This window comes from Monodelphis domestica, chromosome 3 (genome assembly GCF_027887165.1).
Source record: "Monodelphis domestica isolate mMonDom1 chromosome 3, mMonDom1.pri, whole genome shotgun sequence".
Classification (NCBI taxonomy): Eukaryota; Metazoa; Chordata; class Mammalia; order Didelphimorphia; family Didelphidae; genus Monodelphis; species Monodelphis domestica.
This window is the reverse complement of record NC_077229.1, coordinates 448,820,529-448,841,029: the sequence shown is the minus strand read 5'-3', so window position 1 is coordinate 448,841,029 and position 20,501 is coordinate 448,820,529. Positions and strand designations below refer to the sequence as shown.

At 36.8% G+C, this 20,501-nt stretch overlaps 1 protein-coding gene across 2 annotated transcripts in view; it reads left to right on the top strand.

Moving 5' to 3' along the window:
* Positions 1–2,847: 2,847 nt before the first annotated feature.
* MROH2B (maestro heat like repeat family member 2B) overlaps positions 2,848–20,501 on the top strand; it is a 96,798-nt gene continuing 79,144 nt past the window's right edge. The window contains exons 1-9 of one of the 2 annotated variants that reach the window (XM_056824572.1): positions 2,848–3,431; positions 6,243–6,389; positions 12,282–12,392; positions 12,541–12,700; positions 14,156–14,254; positions 15,928–16,079; positions 17,019–17,162; positions 17,741–17,833; positions 17,926–17,995. In XM_056824572.1, the coding sequence (XP_056680550.1) occupies positions 6,243–6,389; positions 12,282–12,392; positions 12,541–12,700; positions 14,156–14,254; positions 15,928–16,079; positions 17,019–17,162; positions 17,741–17,833; positions 17,926–17,995 (976 nt within the window). In that variant the 5' untranslated portion in view covers positions 2,848–3,431. The remainder of the gene's footprint in view (positions 3,432–6,242; positions 6,390–12,281; positions 12,393–12,540; positions 12,701–14,155; positions 14,255–15,927; positions 16,080–17,018; positions 17,163–17,740; positions 17,834–17,925; positions 17,996–20,501) is intronic. The other variant, XM_056824573.1, reaches the window with a different exon arrangement.

Below are 20,501 nucleotides of genomic sequence, written 5' to 3'. Positions count from 1 at the left end.
AATAACAACAAATATTCTTCTAACAGCATAAAAAATATTCTTTTAGCCTAGTAATATAGTAAACAGTAGCAAATGGATGTGATAAAGAAGCCAAAGGAAGTTGGATAGCTTCCTAATAATTTTTATGGTTCAGAAGGGGGTCTACAGGGTATTTGGGGAAGATGAGTACCTCTTTTGTGAGGTGTCTTTATCCTTATTTGGTGTCCCCCTGGCACCCAACTCTCACCTGTGGCTCCAAAAAGCTGTAGCATACTCAGTGTTCTCACCCCAGTAAACCATTCTGGCTGGTGGACCAAACCAGGTTGAATGTAACCAACAGGACTCAAACTGATCAAAGAGTAAGTGGTGTGTCTACTTCAGCCCTGGGAAGACGTCCCCAAACAGAAGGGGTGAATGAAAACAATTTGTTCCAACAGCCATGAAGGCAGCAAGAGCTGTGCAGCACTTAGAGTTTAGTCAGACATCAAAACTACCAAAGTCATCTACTGCCTCCTGGCCCATCACTAGTCATCCTGACTTTTGTCTTGCTCCTTGTCTTCAATGACTCTGGGAGAGAGGACAAGGCTGATAACTTTATGCAACTCTGCCTCACTGAAATCCAATTCATGCACAAGTCAGGACATCAACCAGTGATGTCATTGATCCTTTTTGAAAATGAAGGATAAGCAACAACAACAGTTCTGAAGGGAAAAGATGAAAAACCTAAGTGCAAAGTTAAATTTTGACAAGAGAAATGGATGAATAAAAACATTTTGAAAGGATATATTATTTAATTGTCTTGATAAATTATACATGATGTACATATATACATATATTAATAATTAAGGAGAGGCATTGTGGAATAGTGGAAGGAGAAATGGCACAGTCAGGACAACCTGTGTTCCAATCCTGCCTCTGATATCTATTAACTATGTAACCCTGACAAGTTATTTTATTTCTTAAGTTCTAGAAAACTCTTTAAGACCAAGTCACAGAGCAAATTTCATTCTGCATTGGTAGAGAAACTTCTTTATCAAGACTTCCCTAGTGTAAAAAATAGACTCGAATACAGGACTACAATCCCCATGAGACTTTGCTCCACTTCCCCAGAATGCCTTGTAATCTCACCTGGGCTGAGATCGAGAAGGTATTTAAGCTGATTCAAAGGCTTTTGAGGGCTATGGGCTCTTTTTGGACTTGCATTTTGGAGCAGGCTCGTCTCTTGCATGATGTGAGGTTATTTTGTCTAGGCCTCTGGCCTAGGCACATGTTTCTTACTTGTATATTCTTTAATCTTTAGCCTTTAATAAACCTCTAAAAAATATAATACTCCTTGCAGAGAGAAACTAATTTCTACCTGCCTCAGTCTCCCTGTCTCCCCTAAATTTTAATCTTTACACTAGCCAGTGAAATTATAGGATCTGGTTCTATCCAAATAGTAACAGCAATAGAAATGGTATATATGTTCATTTCACATTATGTATGTAATATGCTTTATTTTATTATAAATATAGTTAAATCTAAATTCATGTTCAATTCACTTACCAGGACAACTAAAAACATGTTTCTTTCTAAATATAGTCAATAAAAAGCCATATGGTAAACAAAATTGGGATACAATATTTTATGAATGATGATTTGTATGCAAAAATTATTGGCACTTTGAGATACCATTCAGATAAACATGATGGGCTGGAGAAAAGAGGCAGACAAATTAGGCCATAAAAGTAAGGGATGAACAAACCTGGTTGGTATATGAGGCATGTTGAGGGATGTAGAGGAAGGTGTCTGCCTAGCACTTTCAGTAGACACTTGGTGGAAGATTTTTAGAGGGACATAATCAAGAATCAAACTGAAGGCATACCATATACCAAGGTAAAGTCAAAATAAATATATGAATTAGAAATAAAGGGTGATACCAGAAACAAATTATGGAAGCACAAAATAGTTTACCTGTCACAGCTATGGATAAGGAAGAATTAAGTAAAAAAAAAAAGATATAGAGAATATAATACAATATGTAAAACAGAGTCAAAATGCAGATTGAAACATGCTGTGCTTCACTTGATTTCCTCCATAAATTTTTCCCTAATATAAGTGATATGTGTCTTGTTTCACAATTGTATGAACATGGAAATATGTGCCATATGGTAATATATGTGTCATATTCTCTGCCTTCTTGGCAGGGGAGGAATGGGAGAGAGGGAGAGAATATGTATTATAAAATGTCAGAAAATTAATTTCAAAATTGTATTAATATTCAGTCTGGGAAAAAGATTTATTTTTTTAAAAAAGAATCAAACCTGAATGAGATTCGGATAAATTGCAAGCTGCATCATTTGAAGGGGTAATCACTATGATGAAGCATTCGTCCACTGGTGAACTAAAGCAGTTAATTAAACCAAATAGTTAGCTGTTTCTCTGGAAGTATACTGTCCCTTTGGCCATCAAAAGACCTTCTGGAGGTGATTCTGGCTTGAGGATATGAGAAGAACTGAGGCCATCCATTAGCTTATTTCAAAGTCTTCTTACAAATGCACTTCTGCAGATGGCCCCCTCCTATCTCCTTTTAAGTTCTATCACTCAGGCATACAACTTGAATCCTGGAGGAAATTATGGATGGACAAGTGTTGGGAGCCAGAAGTGGGGCTAACAAATGAGAGACAAAGACCAGAAATGATGATCAGCAGCATCAAAGAGGTTGACCTGGAAAAGGGGCTAAAAGTAGAATTAAGGCTAAAGGGCTGAGGTATTGATGGGATTCTCGTAGCAGGGTCAGGAAGGAAGCCAAGGGACAGTCTCTGAGAGGTTCAGAGAGTGAACTTTCCACTGTGCTGTCAGTTACACATTCCTCTCAACTGCCCACCCTAGAAATTCTATTCCCACTGAGCACAGGCAGATTGTGAGAGTCACCAAGTGGAACAAACTACAAGACCATCCGAGAGGCTTCTCTAACACTCAAGCCAGGAAAAACAATCACGGAAAATGATTCCCAAACCAAATTGTGTCTAATCTCTCTCTATTGATTAATGGACCCAGGCTCAAGGAGAAGAGCTCCTTTGTCCTGTGCCTTGGGTCTGAGCCCCACTCTCTGTACTGCTATCATCTTCTCTGGATGCTGTGGTCTCCACTAAAGGGACAATACAAGGTGAAATGCAGCCATTTTCTTGGTCAGCAGCAGCTCAGAAACAAGATGTCTTAGTGGCACCATCCAGCAACACTCTCCTCGCCAGCTACCACATCCCAGATGGCTCTCAGACCTTAGTGTCAATCGAGTGGAGAAAGGACTTACAGTTAGAAAATATCGTGAGCAATTTGTGAGAAACTCACAAACCAGTTTGTTTTAATTCTTTACCCTAATCATTTGTGTTTTAAAAAGCTGCCTCTGGATTCAGGGGAAAAGGGGACCGTGAAACAACCAGATATGGCCCGCATCATGGAGGAACCTGGAGGTGAGGGACCCCACCTTCTGAGGCAGAGAGAAGAGAGAGGGAGGAGGGTGAGAAAGGAGAGAGAAGAGAGAGAAAGGAAAGATAGAGAGGAAAAAGTGAGAGAGAGAGAGAGAGAGAGAGTGGTGTGTGTATGTGGTGTGTGTGTGTGTGTGTGTGTATGTGGTGTGTGTGTGTGTGTGTGTGTTTGTGTGTATGTGGTGTGTGTGTGTGTGTGTGTGTGTGTGTAGAAAGAGAAGAAAGAGAGAAAGAGAGGGGGGGCCAGAAAAGAGTAGGAGGTTGTGAATCTTCAATGTTTTAATAGATCATGTAGTAAAAGGACAAAAACACATCTTTCCACCTTGCTCCAACATACCTACAGTGGTACTGATTTGTATGCCTCCTTAGGTACCTCAGGCCCTGTTAGGGGCTCCCTTCCAGTAATATCTTTTTAAAGGTTTGCAGCCCACCAGAGTATCAGACTTTTTTTCCTTTTTTTAAAGGAAATTTTTTAATTTACTTTTAACTATTCAAGACTATCCTGGAAATAATTGCATAAATTATTTTTATATATAAAGGAGGGAGCTTTCAGGTTGTTTTTCAAGTAGCAAGGATAGAAAGGTTTGAAAGAAGAAATAATGTCAATATAATTATGACTGTTCCAAACTAGTGAGTCAGTTTCCATTCTGTTTCTCTGAAGTAAATGGTGTGCAGAAAGAGAAAACAGTTTCCCAGCAGTCAGTACATTGTAACAAATCTGAGACAAGCCAGGTTCACCTTGAGGAAAGTGTGTTCCTGGTTTTAGTAGAATGTGGAAATTAATTCTAAATAAAAATTAGAAACCTGTCTTTCTATCCAAAGAACATCTCTATACCCTAAGAAATGGGCTAGTTTGGGGACAGTGGAATAAAACAGTTTAAATCAGATTTTAAGCAAAAAGATATTCCTAATTTCAGTCCTCCATGATGAGAAAAGAAAGATCCATCCATGCTCTGCTCCTTCCTCAATCCATAAAACAGTTCCTGGCTCTAGATTTTATCAACAATTGTATGAACAATTTTTCTCTATGAATGACCCAAGGGAAGATTCAGCATATTTTTAGCCCTTCATCATCATTACGTACCCCACTTCTTCACATTTAAACTGAAGTTGTAACATGATAACTTCTACCTTATAGTACATTAATTTGTCTCTACAACCCCTCAGGGTTTGCAAGTGACAAAATTAATTTTGTATATTTTATGTAATTGCTAAGCCTACTTGTATGTCTCTTTAAGATGCCCAACACTATACAGAAAATTCAAAATTCAGAAAATAAATTAAAAAATGATTGCTTTCAAGAATGCAAATACTTATATTCCTTTAAAGAGTGAGCTTCCTTATAAAATGTGATCCATGATATGATTAATAGAATCCTTGAGGGACCTTTCTGTTATGTACAAGGAGGGCCAGCAATATCATTGAGCAATAGCAACTACAAAGTTTTTATTATATATTCATATATTGTATTTATATTTTAAGTTTGAATGAAAGAAACATAATGGGAAATTTTGTTGGTTCATTGTTTAATCTAACCTTCTTGAAAACCAGTAAGGACCAGCCTTGAAGACAGGTAGCATAGGTCATTTGTTATGATTTTGATGGATCCATTGAGAGGGCTCCTTGATCCAAAACACTTCTTTTTTTTTTTAAATCCTTACCTTCCGTCTCGGGGTTAATACTGTGTATTGGCTCCAAGGCAGAAGAGTGGTGAGGACTAGGCAATGGGGGTTAAGTGACTTGCCCAGGGTCACACAGCTGGGAAGTGTCTGAGGTCACATTTGAACCTAGGACCTCCCATCTCTAGACCTGGCTCTCAATCCACTGAGCTACCCAGCTACCCAGCTGTCCTCCCTCCCCCCCAAACACGTCTAATGAGCATTCTAGTACCTGAAATTCCAACTCTAGAGATTTTTTCCCTATAGTTATTGCAAGTTAGGTCTTCTAAGAGATCTCATTAAGATAGTAATTATCTGGAGAGAGATTTTTTTTCTATTCACAAGTTCCTATGGTGACATTTATTGAAATTAAATAAATTTGCAGCACACAAGTTACAAAAGGTTGTCTGATTTCATATTTTTCACAATAATATTCTTTAAAAATATTTTGAGAATAATGTATTGATAGATTCTTTTGACATAAACTACTACTAACTAAAATCAATAATAACTGGTTGATAGCCATCTGAAAGCAAGATGCTTTGAGAACAGACACTGAAATGGTACTTGGGCAAAACTTGGGGGCTAGAAAAGAAAGGATGAAGGAATGATATTAAGAAGAGGAGATAGGCCAGAGATGATTTTACTCATTTTTTTCCTAAAGATAATCATGACTAGGACAAAATTGTCTGTCAGAGTCAAAATTATGGATGGGAGAAGGAAAGATCCCATGGGATATCAAACAAATAAGCTACTGAGCTGTCAAATAGATAGAAATTGAGTGCTTTTTTCTATTTTATCCTGACTACCTTGGCTTAAGAATTGCATGGTTTCCAAAAGACCACATGGCATAATAGAGCAGAAGCATTTCTCAAGGTCAGAAGGCTTCGGTTCTAGTTTTGCCTTTGGCATACACCAGTTGTGTGACCCTTGGGAAATACTTAACCTTTTCCTAGGTTATGACTATACTTGGAGTTATGCTTCTGATTTGAATTACTGAAGGGAGTTTAAGAACCAAGAGTTCTTAGCACTAATGAAATCATAGGTCTATATCAAAATATTTATTCTTTACTATATAATGAGTTCTTTGAAGGCAAGAATTGTCATAACTATTTTTCTTGGTATATCTATCCCACAGATGAAAAGACTAATAAAATTTCATAATTATTTTCCTGGGAACATATCAGCAAAGATTTCAGTGTCTCCTTTTGGTTATGTTGTAGAAATTTCCAGAGATATTCACATCACTCTTAGTATGCTGGACAAGGAGGACAATGAAGGCAAGGTACAGTAAATTTTAAAAATCATACAATTATACCATCATAGATTTAGAGCTAGAAGGGAACTTGGAGATTATCTGGTATAAAATCTTCATTTTATAGATAAAGAAATGGAAATTTACAGAGAAATCTATTTTTATTCATTGTATTGTTTTGTTTTACTCATTGTTTTCAGATCTGTTGTAGCATTTTATATCATTCCTTTTTTGCCTAGTCATCGTACTTTCTTTCCAACTTCATTTATCTCAGAATTAGTTATACTTCACATAGTACTATCTTTTCCATGAAATGACAGCTTTAATAGAAATCTTAATTATACTTAAATGGTTGAATTGAGTGATATTTTAATAATCCCAGAATCCAGTTTTCCTCAGAATTAATGCAAAGAGCATTAATTTAGTTAATTAATTATTTAGTGTCATTATTTAATGTCTTATTGCAAACCACTAATAAAGTAGTGTTGAGGTGTTCTTGGATTCTCAAAAGCAATATCAGTGGAACATGAGCTCTGGTATGTCATGCCAAGATGGAAAATACTGAGTATAAGATCAGCAATGGCTAAGTTTGGATCTAGGTTCACTAGCAAAAAACAAACAAGCAAACAAACAAAACTGCCCATCAGATCGTGGTTATCTTATTTTAATAACTTTTTCCTCCTTTGTTAGAATCAGTATTGGGTATTGGTTCCAAGGCAGTAAGGGCTAGGCAATGGGGATTAAAGTGGCTTGCCTGGAGTCACACAGCTAAGAAGTTTCTGAAGCCAAATTTGAACCCAGGTCCTCCCGTCTCTAGGCTTGGCTTTCAATCCACTGAGCCACCTAACTACTTCCTATTTATTTTATTATTTACTTGCAACTCATGAAACTATTAACAGAAATGCTCTTGTCTTCTAAGAAGGAAAAAATGACCCATATTGTAGAAACCACAGATCTTTTTGAGGCATGAAAACATGTGAACCATTGAGGTATTGAAGTGTGTGAGAATTGTATTCTGTGATTATTCAAATATAATTAAATGTAATTATTTAATATAATTAAGACTCCCATTGAAACCATTCATGGCAGGGAAGGGGAAAATAAGATTACAAGTAAGTCAAATAGAAGCCTTTTAAATATCATTTCAGAGGTTCCTGAGAAGGTCCCCAAATAGCTTCCTGTATGGGTTTGTTGTAAATTCCTCCATTCCTTTGGGTGTCAAAGACAGCCCAGGCTCTAAAACAACTTTCTTCAATCCTTTAATGAATTCATGATCTCATTCATTGATGTAAGCATTCCCTTTCTCCATTAGCACAGATTACAACCCATTTGTGTTTTCTTATCCTGAGTGGTTCTGGTCCATGTTCTTACATAGATCTTCTACAAAGCAACATGCTGGTTCTACTGAGTCTTTCTATATTTCATGGATATAAGTGAATCCCCCAGTCCCGTTATCCCCAACTCTAATGGGCCCATTTCTATTTCCCTATATGTTTCCTGTATGATATTTCTTATACCTGAGACATTATTGCATTATGGATGGATAGATGCCTCGCCCAAGTGCCAGTGTGAACTGAGTTCAAGTCTATTCTCTCACACTTATTATGTGATCTTGGAAGTGGCATATAATTTCTCAGTTCTCCAAGGAACAAAACCTCTAAATTGCTGAAAGAACAGAGTCCTGCATCATTGACATCCCAAGTATCTACAATTTATTGTGCAAGATATGTTGAGAAGGCACCTATGTGGCTACACTTCCTAGCTCTGTGACCCTAGGCAAGTCACTTAATCCCAATTGCCTAGTCTTTAGAATGCTTCTGCTTTGGAACCAAGACATAAAATTGCTTCTAAAATGAAGTTAAGGGTTTAAGAGTCAAACATACAAAATGTGTTGAAAATGTTGTAGCCTATTTACATTTATTATGTAATTTATTTCTCCATTGTTCTTTGAGTAACCTGTAACTTTGCTTCTTCTGAGATGGTGGTATTACAAGACCCATAAATCCATAGAATCATGAGAAGAATATTTTTGTTTAAAAAGATACATTTCTGGGTTGAGGAAACACTACACAACTTCTGCTATCTAGGCTGCTCTCTCATTCAATTCTAAGGCCAACTTCATGTTCATCTTCAGTCTGTCCTAGGCATATATACAGATGGATTAACTAAATATATTGATCATTCCTTTGCATGTCATAATCTTGACAATAGGAGCCTTAACACATTTTGTTTTTCTTATATGAGTTCTTGGGTGTATCTCTTTTGAATAATTGCATATCTTGTTATGGAGGTCCTGTGACATTTCAGGGCTTGATAAAAATTATCACAATGTTGTCCACCAAAAAAAAAAAAGATCATTTAGAAGATATCGACAGTCAGATATCCTTCATGACAATGGGAAAAACTCTGGCAAGCATATTTCTGCCTCGCTTATGCCTCACTTGCATGGAATTACATTTATAGTTAGATTTATTAAATAATCTCATATGATTTCAGTGTGATTATTAAACAGGGTTGGGGGAAAGCTCTACCAGGTCAAAAGCTTTTGAAGTATGAGGGTAATTTAAAAATAAGGAATGGGTTTTTGAACTCTCAGTCAGTTATGGGACTATAAATGTGCGACCTGCTATAGAGAATTATTTGTAAACACCTGCCTATTCTCTCGTGTTTTTATAAACAAGATCCTAGATACGTTTGTAGATTGTTCTTTTGAAGATTATATTAAAATGAGAAAACAGGCACATGAATTAGTAGTCATAGTAGTCCCTTTAGTCATGTTTTTGGAGTAATGATTTGTGGTCTATTTTCCCCCATTCCTTTGGTATATTCACCTCTCTGAGATATTATGTGTAAAATGAATCCTCAATGATTTTACATTTATGTTGTCTCTAGTATGGAATTCATCTGTGTGTACTTAGTCTGATCCAACAATTCTTCTCAGTTTCATTACCTCATCTTCCATTTCCTTTCCCTTATTTTGCACATCAGGGACTGGTGTGTTGAATTCGTCAAAATGTAGGTGACCATACAGGAAGGGTTCAAATCCAGATAATTATTTTTGCCTTTTGTCATTTTCATTGAATTTAGTATTTACATTAGGTTTAAATCATGGCTTTACAAAATATCTTCTCCCCCTCTTTATACTTTCTTCTTATTTGATGTTGATTATTACTTTTACTCTAATTGATGATTTGACTACAATTAGTATTAATGTGGCAGCTAGATGCAGCAATAGATTAAGTATTGCACCCAAAGTCGAGAAGACTCATTTTCATGAATTAAAATTTGATCTAAGACATTTACAAACTATATGACCCTGAGCATATCACTTTATTCTGTTCACCTCAGTTTCCCATCAATAAAGTAAACTGGAGAAGAGATTGACAAACTACTCCACCACCTCTGCCAAGAAAAACTCAAAAGGAGTCACAATGAGTCTGACATAACTAAAATGATTGAAGGACAAACTTTCTGGGAAGCTAGGTGATGGAGTAGATATAGTGCTGGATCTAGAGTCGGGAAGATTCCTTTTCCTGAGTTCAAATATTTCCTCAGACAATTACTAGTTGTGTGACCCTGAGCAAGTCATTTAACCCTGTTTGTCTCAGGTTTCCACCTCTGTAAAATGAGTTGGAGAAGGAAATGGCAAACCACTCCAAAATCTGTGCCAAGAAAACCCCAAATGTAACCACAAAAGGTCAGGCACAACTGAAACGATTAAACAATACTGATATGATTCCAACAGTAGAAACTAACAGTTTATTATCCATTAAGATACAGGCACTTTTACTTTTTGTGATATTGCTTGGTACTTGCTATGTCCATCACCTCCTTTTCTTTTTCCTTAAAGAAAATATTTGTGATACATAGGTTTGACACTTCTGAGTACTTACAAGTCTTTGGCCACTTTCTTTTCTTAATCCAAAACCATATTTTCCAATGTACTTTTCACCATCTTCCCCTTTTCTTACCTTCACTTTGAGCCTCAATTTCTATTTTTACTTTATTTGGAGGACATTTTCACATTATTTACAGAATTTTCTAACTTTCAAATCTCTAACAAAGATGTTGGCACAAAAGATTCAATTGTCTTCAAGGAGAACTTTCTACTTATGCTCACCTTGTGCACACAAGACAAGATGACAAGTTTCCCGTGAAATGATATTTCTTAATGTTTTTAGTGAATAATTAAATCAAGTTCATTAATTACTTTGTCAATACATGAAATTGTCAATTATCTTTCCATTTGGCTATATCTTTTGTCTTCTGGTTTTGTTTCATTGTTGTTATTTCTTATTATTGTTGTGTTATTATTTATCCTTTCAATAGAGTGTTAGTTATTTGGTCATTAAATAAAGATCCCAACTTTTTAATATCAACAATGAAGTTAATATTTATTTGTTTTTGTTGAGTTATTTTCAGTTGTGGCTCTTCATGACTCCAATTGAGATTTTCTTGGCAAGGGTACTGAAGTAGTTTATCATTCCCTTATCTAACTCATTTTAGAGATGAGGAAAATGAGGCAAAAAGGGTTAATTGACTTGCCTGGGATTACACTTCTATTAAGTATCTGAGGCCATGTTTGAACTCAGGAAGATAAGTCTTCTTGACTCCAGGCCTGGCAGTCTAACCACTAGCTGCTATATCAGTACTAATTGTAGTCAAATCATTGGTTAGAGCAAAAGTAAGCATCAGCATCAAATTAGAAGAAAGCATAAAGATGGGAAGAAAATATTTGTATAATTGAAATGATTTCAACCTAATATAAATATTAAATGCAATTCTGGATTTCATCACTTACAAGTAATTTACCAAACCCAAGATCACACAGCTAGTAAGTGGCTGAGGCCAGATTTGAACTCAGAAAGATGAGTCTTCCTGACTCTAGATCCAGCTCTCTATCTATACTATACACTGTACCACCTAGCTGCCCTTAAAATGGATAGCATTCTTAGCACTCTCTGTCCTATTTCTACCACTCCATCTCCATTACAGAAACAAAAGGAAAGCATATAAGATCAAGACTTCCCTACAGTTTTTGTTCCATAGTTTGTACTGGTCTAAAAACTCATCTTCCTGAGTTCAAATCTGGCCTCAGACACTTAATAGTTATGTGACCTTGAATGAGTCTCTTAATCTTGTTTGCCTCATTTTCCTCATCTGTCAAACAAGGTGAAGAATTAAATGGCAAACCACTTCAATACCCTTGCCATAAAGAGACAAAACTAAAAATGACTCAACAACAATAACAACAAATAAATATGAACTTCACTAAAAACATTCAACATTTTTATGTTATAATCTCATTACCTATTCTTATTTCTTAGCTGAGAAAGCTTGCTCTTCTCCCCAGGAGAAAGTAAGCATTTAAAGGACAGCATCTGCTTTGGTTTTACTTTTGTTTTCCTAAGACCTAACACAGGAACTCATTCCTCACGGGGACTTAATAAGTGTTTGCTGGGTTGAATTAAATTGAAATGATACCTAAACAAGTAGGTATATTTGTACCTTGGGTCAATTAAAAGAATTCCTTTAGGAATATTAAAGTGACGAGACCTCAAAGAGTTAATGTACTTAATGTCTTTCCTCTAGATCTTAAGGAATGAGAACAATGTTAGACCTTTACAAATCTACAGAGACTTCGAAAATGGATCTAGTTCTTTCTCCAATTTTCTTTCTCCAGTCTAAACTATCCCAACAGGATGAAAAAATCATATTATTTTTCAAAGTTCTCTAAACTAAATGCAGCTTTCTAATCAATATATTACTAGAAGCTATTGGTTCCTAAGAATGCCAGGAAGCAATGGGAGACATGAAAGGATTCTTTCTGGTGGAGATTAATAAGCATTATTATTGACATCACACCTCTGGATATCATCTGATTCAACACTAGTTTCTGTTTTCATACTTGTGTGTTCACAGGAAGATATTTACAGTAGTCTCACTATCATTATCCAGAATAATGGCAACTTGAATAACTCAGCTATTCAAAGAATGATTTTTCATGCCTCGAAGGACATGAGGAACAATGAGGTAAGTAAAGTTTTTGTCTGTGTGGTCCCTATTCCTCCTAGGAATGTTGTAAGGATCCACAGAGAAAAAAGAAATAAATAGTAAACCGTACAGTGTTCCTGTGGAACTACAAGAAATTCTCACTCTCGCTGTCATTGTTATTTCGCAGAACCCAAGAGAAATCAGAATGTTAGCCGGTGAGGTGTTAGTGTCTCTTGCTGAACATGATTTCAACTCTGTAATGGATGAAGTCCAAAGACATTTCAAGATCCTGGAGCTTCCCGATGAATTCACTGTCCTTGCCCTGGCTGAACTGGCACATAGCTATGGTATCATTCTTCTATCTGGCTATTGGCAGAAATGGGAGCAGCTAGGTAGTAGAGTGAAGAGAGCTCCAGGCCTGGACTCAGGAGATCCTGGGTTCAAATCTGACCACAGACACTTCCTAGCATGTGACCCTGGGCACTTAACCCCAACTGCCTAGTCTTTACCACTCTTCTTCTGAAAATAGAGACAGAAGGGTTTAAGGAGGAAAAAGAAGAAATGATACTTTCTCTAGGAAATAACCCAAGCTAAACTAATTTCCAGAGGTTCAGATATCTTTCCATACACCTGTAGCAGGGATAGCAAGCTGTATGTAAAAGGAGAAAGAAAAACCTAGTTCCATGTTAGAATATAATCCTATGACAGAGACACTCTGCACTATCCTTTATAAAAATAACAGTGCTGATTCATTAACAATTAGGTATGCAGATTTTCATTTGACATGTATCAGAGATATATTTTCTGAGATGACTCATTGATTTTATATCTGGCCAAGGACCAGTGCCATGTATTTGCAGGGATGCAGAGATGACTCGCATGGTCATTGTGGATAGTGCTAAACCTAAAATCTGGAAGGTCTGGGTTCTAGTACTGCCTCTGAAACATCTAAGCCTTGTTACCTTGGTGTGGTCACTTACTTCCCCCCAACCTCAGTTTCCTCATCTGTAACATGGGGATAATGATACTTGTAACACCTTCCTCATAGCATTGTTGTGAAGCTCAAGCACTTTTCAGACTTCAAAATACCAGTTATTGTTACCATCATAGAATTCCATTACACCACGATGGAGCTACAACCCAAGTCTCATTACTATGATCAACTCACCAATGGAACTAATTTACCATTAACTAACCACCCTCCCTTTATAGAATCAAGAGGAGGCCACTCAAGAAGAAGCAGAAAAGTGGCTCTCTTGTATATCTGCCCAAGTCTGAAGCCCTAATTAGAATTTTTTTTAATCTTCACAAAGTAGGCACCTGGTGTGCCAGATATAGATATGGTCCGATTCATTCTCTAATTGTAGCATGGCATGAAGAGGCTAAGGTGAATAATCCATCAGAGCCCAGCCATTAAACTCGTCTGCCCTCTTTTCCAACCCACTCTCCACTTGCCTCTCCTGTACCAGGAATTATGTTGAAAACTCCTTCTGGATATTAATAGGGGTTTCAAGTCCAGGGAGAATAATGTGAAGAATCCTCCATGGGCAGCTATGGGGCTCAGTGGGTAGAGAGCAAAGCCTGGAGATGAAAGGTCCTGGATTCAAATCTGGTCTCAGGCACTTCCTGGCTGTGTGATCCTGGGCAAGTCACTTAACCCTAATTGCCTAGTCCTTATCATTCATCTGTCCTGGAGACAATACTTAGTATTCATTCTAGGGCAAAAGGTTAAGGCTAAAAAATAAAAAGGAAAGACTCTTCCAATGGGAGAAGGTAATGCCTCTTCTACCTCTTCTCTGCAGTATCGGAGAGCATACCATTTATGACTATGACCTTACTCACTATGCAAACCATGGTCAGGTTAGCTGAAGAAGAAAGGATGAAAGAAGCATTCTGTATTGGTGAGTATTTCCTCAGCCTCCTTATGATTTTAACAAAATTCTGCCAGGTACAAAGTTTGTAATTCTTCCAAATAGCAAGAACTTAAGAATGTATGCTAATTTTTAGCAAAAATTACATTCTATTACTCAACTTTTGCATTTTTTGCTAACCTTCATTGCTTTAGTCTGACATTCTGTTCTCATGATCACAGGCATCAAGTGGTGTCCAAAACTTGGACTAATATGTTCCAGCTCAGAAATGCAATAATTTACTTGTAATAACTTAACGCTCACCTAAGGAAAAAGTATCATAAAATCATGAAGAAAAAAATAGAGCTGGAACATCTAAAAATTATCTCACTTGTTATCCCTTCTCCAGAAAAGCCGATGTGTATTTCATACATATTTAAAGGGCTGGTTGAAAGAAGAATCACTAGGTTGTTTGTTTTTTTCATAATCCATGATAATGCTTAAGAAATCACTAAAATGTCCTGAAATTCTTCTCTCTCAATTAACCACATTCTCTTTTACACTTGGGCCTATTTCTTCTGTCATGTTCTCAGTAGTGCTGGAGGATGACTCACTCACTACCTTTTCTAGCCTTGAAGATAGCTAGGATTCTCCTTATGCTGCTCCACTTACACTCCTCGGGCATCCAAAAAGGTCACTTTTGGCCACAACTTTTAAAAAAAGAGCAGAATTGGAGCTTGAAAATCCTGGTACCCTAACTGTACAAGTAATTATTTTTGTCAAATGACCAGCCCTATGATATTTAAAATTTGAAAAGGCATTATTTTCAGTCATCATTATAAAAGCTAAGATGGCATAAGGTCATTCATGAAGACATTGATTTTACTACAGGAAATTTTCCAGGGTAAACTCTGATCTAAGGTGAGTCAGAGTCACAGGATCAATAAGCATTAAGCACCTACTATGTGAAGTCTCTGTGCTAAGTGTTGGGGATATAAAGAAAAGTATGAGACATTTCCTACCTTCAGTGAGTTCACAAATTTTCCTGGGAGATTCTAAGATGGAAGGTAAGGGTTTATTTTAAAAAAAGGAGGCCAGGTTAGAAAAAGTACCTGGAGCTGCAATTTGATGAAATTCTGCAGCTCCAGAGGGAAATCATTTGAGGAGGTATAAGTTTACTACAGAGTGGCATGTTGTAGATGAAATAAGTTTCTGAAGATCATGAAGGCCAGAAGAGACTGAATTGTGTTAAAGAAAGTGACTTTGCACTGTGTTGCTACTGCTAAAATGTTATTATTGTGCTATGAAAATAATCATTGGCTTAGGTGACCAAAAACTAAAGAAAACAGGACTCAAAGATATTAGCCTTCGGGTTGAGTGAAAATCAGCCAGAGCAAATACTTTTCTCTATCTCCTCTTTCTTTTCCTGAATATTTCATGGGAATGTTATGTTTGGGAGTGAATATTGCATGTGTTAGCTATCAACTATCTTTTGTGTTTGCTGATAGCTGGAAAGAAATGTTAACAGTAAATAAAGATGGCGCCAGATGCAAATCTGGCTACCCTCATGCAACTTGTGCAGTCCAGGCGCTTCTTAAAACCAATTTGTTACACTGACTTCTTCATGATCAATTCTCTTCCTCCTACACACACACACACACTTTTTTTTTTTGGCCATACCTTGCTGATTTTTTTTTCCTTCTCTAATTCTCTTTGAAATGCAGCCCTTCAGAACTTCAGTAAGGCTATTTACAAATATATCAACCACTGGGAAGACTTTCCTTATCCTAAAATGAATGCCAACCGACTCTCTGATAAAATCTACATGCTCTTTAGGTTCATAATGGACAAGTGGACAATAAACATGACCCCTGAAGTGAGTAAGAGCTGGCAGTGGCTTGAACCTGCTTTTCTGCAGTGTGAGCTAGTTTTCTTGTGCTTCTATAATTTTATCTAACAGCAGTCAATTCCATTCAGAAGCTATCGAGTTTGCTTATTAATTATATCCATTTCTACATTTTTTCTTCTGTTGTATTTGCTGTATTTAATCTGAACAATAGCCCAGTGAAATAATGTCAGGGTACCAATCTAACAGTTAAAGAAAACTAACATAATCTAAACCCAGGTTTAAGATGTACTGTTCTACCTACACATACTTAACTGGGTTTAATTGCTATAATATCTTCCAAGAACAGTTAATTATATTCTGTGATGTCCTCTGGCTACAGCCGCACCTACCATTTTTCTCCTTTTATAATAGAAATAATGGAAGTTTAAATGGGAGTATTGTCTCTCTATCTATTTTTCACACTTTAAGTCATCAAATAAGTTCATTAGGACATTTTGGCCTCTTTACAAATGAACGAAAACATTCTTTTAGGTTTTATGTTCCATGGGGACATGAAAAAACTTTGAAAAGTGTAAACAGAAAAATGAAATGTCTAGTAAAGTCCCAAGTCTGATTTTATATAATGCCAGAGATAATGATCAAAATATTCATTTATAAATTATTTTATACATAGGACTAATACATGGAGCTTATAACAACTTTTTCTGTCCTTCCTAACATCTCCATGCTATCTCTGATCATATAAAGAACCCAGCCTAAGTAGTATTTTAAAAGTGATATACTTTTCTTTGATTGGGTGAGGAATCTGACCTCTAACTTCACCTGGCCACAGATGTCAAGAAAGGATGAGTGAAGATGAATCTTGGAGACCATGTAGTCTTATAGAGGTTCTAAATAAGGCTGTGTCCATTTAGAGAAACAGAATTGAGCACTGGAGATCTTGCTTATCCCTCTCTATCTTTGCAGATTAACATAGCAATCATTAAGGCTCATGGCCCAGCAGTGAGCCTCCTTCTCCACCGGGAGGACCTCCAAGAGTTTGCCTTGCACCATGTGCCTTGGCTCTTAACCCAACTTAAGAATCCGGAAACAGATTTCTACATCACTCAGGTAGGTCAAATCAGTCACTGAAGTCTAAGAGCCACCCACAAACCATCCTGAGGAGTAAATAGTGGCATTCTTGGGATGGTATAATCTTGGGAGTTGCATAAGATTTGAAGGCAAATAGCCTGCACCTGAATGTTGATTCCACTCCTTACTGTGGGACCTTAGGCAAGTAATTCACCCCACCTAAGCTTCAATTTCCTCACTTGTAAACTAAGGACATTGGACTCTATTTCTCTAAGGTCCCGTATCACTTTAAAAAATCTTATGTTCTAGTAATCTGAAGCCAATGAAGACAGTTGTAGTTAAGATGACTATGAAAAATGGTGAAGCCAGATAACAAAGATTCTCGATTCCCTCATGGGGTTTCTATCCTAGACTGCTGGAGGGGAGAAGTATTACAGCAATGACCCAAGTCAGCAAGCACAAGACCTTCATCCCAAGAGGGTTCTGTGTTGCTGTGCCTATCAGAACAATATTAATAAACAGTGTGTGGCACATTATATATCTACCAGGTAACCTGTCTGAGCAGCTTCCACCTTAAACTTAGAAGTACTAAGTAAATATGAGTCATTATATTTCAGAGTCTAAGACAAATATTGACTGCAGCTGACTTTTATGACGTCTACATTCCAAAGGGCACAAAAAGGTGCATCTTTTCTATCTTACAACAACAGGTAAGAAGAAGTCTAGTATCTTTGTTTTTCTAACAATATTGCCTTTTTTCCCCTTTGTTTCCACTTCATACTTGTTTTTCTCCTATCCTCAGATCTGTGACATCTCAGAGACTAGAAGTAATGAAAATGAAAATGAAGCTGTTCAATGTTTCCTCATTCTGGGTAAGAAGAACTTCTGGGAGGAAGCAGAAAACCTATTAGATGCCAAGAACTCAGGATAAATGGGGCCCCGATACATCCTCCACAAAAAGGTTGACCGGTAGTGTTGAAGAAAACACTGACAGGCACATTACTGACTTCTTTCCACTTCATCCTGTTCTTCCTCATTTGAATTCTTTCTGATTCTCCCTATATACTACTATGTACTACCAACAGCTCTCTCCAAAGAAACTCCTCACTTATTCAGTGCTCACTTCAGACTTCATAAGCAACCTGACCCCACCTGAGAGCCCAACTTGAACAGGAGGTCTTCTACAAATCCCTACAAATCCAACCTCTGCTTGAAGATTTTTTTAACCTTACATTCTGTCTTAGAACTAATACTAAATATTGACTCCAAGGCTAGGAAATTGAGGCTAAGTCACTTGCCCAGGGTCAAATAACTAGGAAGTTTCTGAGAACAGATTTGAATCCAGGTCCTCCCAAATCCTGGCCTGCCTTTCTATCCACTGAGCCATTTACTTGCCCTTTGAAGACTTTCTTTTATAGGGAGCTCATTGTCATCAGCTCATTCTACATTGAAAAATTCTAAGAGTTACAGAATTTTTGCTCATCTGAACAAGAAACCTGCCACTGAGCGATGTTTCTGATTCTGTACTTTGGGGCTAAGTAGAACAAATATTGACCTCCTCCACATGGCAGCCCTCCAAATATTTGATAACACAATCCCCCTATGTCTTCTATTCACCAGGTTAAATAAACAGTTTCTCTCAAAAGAACTCATTTAATATGAATCTCAATCATCTCAATATCTCAGACACCCTTTCTGGAGGCTCTCAGGTTTGTCAGTGTACTTCCTAAACCGTAGCACTAAGAACTGAACATAAGTATATTCTGACCAGGGCAGAGTACAAATGTACCATTGTTTTTCTTTTTATAAATTTCTGATTCCTTTTACGCCACCTAAATTCTCAAATGAATTTTATCTGCTATTATTCAACATTGTTGATCAATACTGAGTTTTATCAGGCTTTTATCCACTAAAACCATCAAATCATTTTTACACAAACTGTTGTCTAGTTATCTTTCCCACATTCTGTACTTCCAAAGATGACTCTTTGTATTAAAGAGTAGGTCATTATATTTAATCCAATTATATTTCATATTATTGGAATCAGCCCACTTTCCAACTTAATTAAAGTGTCTGATTCTGTTGTACATGTTAAAATTCTTTGTATTTTCTCACAATATGAACCCTTGAAAAACATATTATTCAGGCTATCATGCAAATCACTGAAAAAAAATATTAACTTTAAAGGCATTGGAGACATTCCTAGAAAACCTCACTAAGATCTCTCTCCATAGTTCTGAATCTACCTACATCCCAGTCAATTGTAATTTGGGGTGCTTGGGACACTTTTGCAAAACAGACTGGCCAGCGATGCTCAGAGAAAAAGACCTTTATTTGATTTTAAAAAAACCTTATTGATGCCTTTTGTTTCTAATGCTGCCCTCATTCCTGATATAATACATACACACATGCATATATACACATTTAGATATAGAGGACCCTTTCAGAATTAAATAGGAAAGGACAACAATCTAGAATTCCTTCAGAATTTATACCCCAGCAGTTAGGAAGCATGAATTTAATGGTCCCAAGCTAAATGCTAAAACAAAGACCCATTCTTTTAAATATTGATATTCCTCCAGTAACATTAAATGTCTATGAATCATGTAATACAATCTCTGAAGATTAAATGAGGGCCACACAAAGACACTGGAACAATTCATTAGATGAGTAGGCTGCAATAAGTTGCCAAGAAAGAACAGTATAGGAAATGTATAAATGATGCCATAAAAAAGGTCTATGAATAGAAAAAAAGGTAACCCAGTTCATAAAGAGGGCAAGGGATAACTGATGAACCTCCCACATGCTCTGTTGGTATATACACAATACCAAAAGGATTAACGATAAACCCCTCTAATATTAAGTGACTCACCTGTGGAATATTAATGGAAAGATAAAGACTAAAGTTGCAGTGGATAAAAGATCATGGTTAGATTGTATTCTGTGTCTTTGAAATCCCAAATTAGTATTGAAGAACTTCTACTTTCTGTCCATCATCTATTAAACCCAAATCACACTCTTAGCCCTTCTTCAATATTCTCAGTCCCAAAGAGTTTTCAAAAGCCTTTAGTGTTGTTTTTAACATACATTTCCCACTTCAACTCATTTTAAGCTTTTCTGCTCCTGAATTTATTTTCCCTCATCATCATCATCATCATCATCACCATCATCATCATCATCATGCTCAGTTCTCTGCATTTGCTTCTGTCTTCCATACACAAATACTTTAAGTGGTTTAAGTGGTTTGGATGAGTTCCTTCTGCATGGTCTTCTTAGGCAATTTAAAAAATTCAGTATCTCTTTAAAAAGATCATTGAAAGGAGGCAGCTGGGTAGCTCAATGGATTGAGAGTCAAGCCTAGAGATGGGAGGTCCTGGG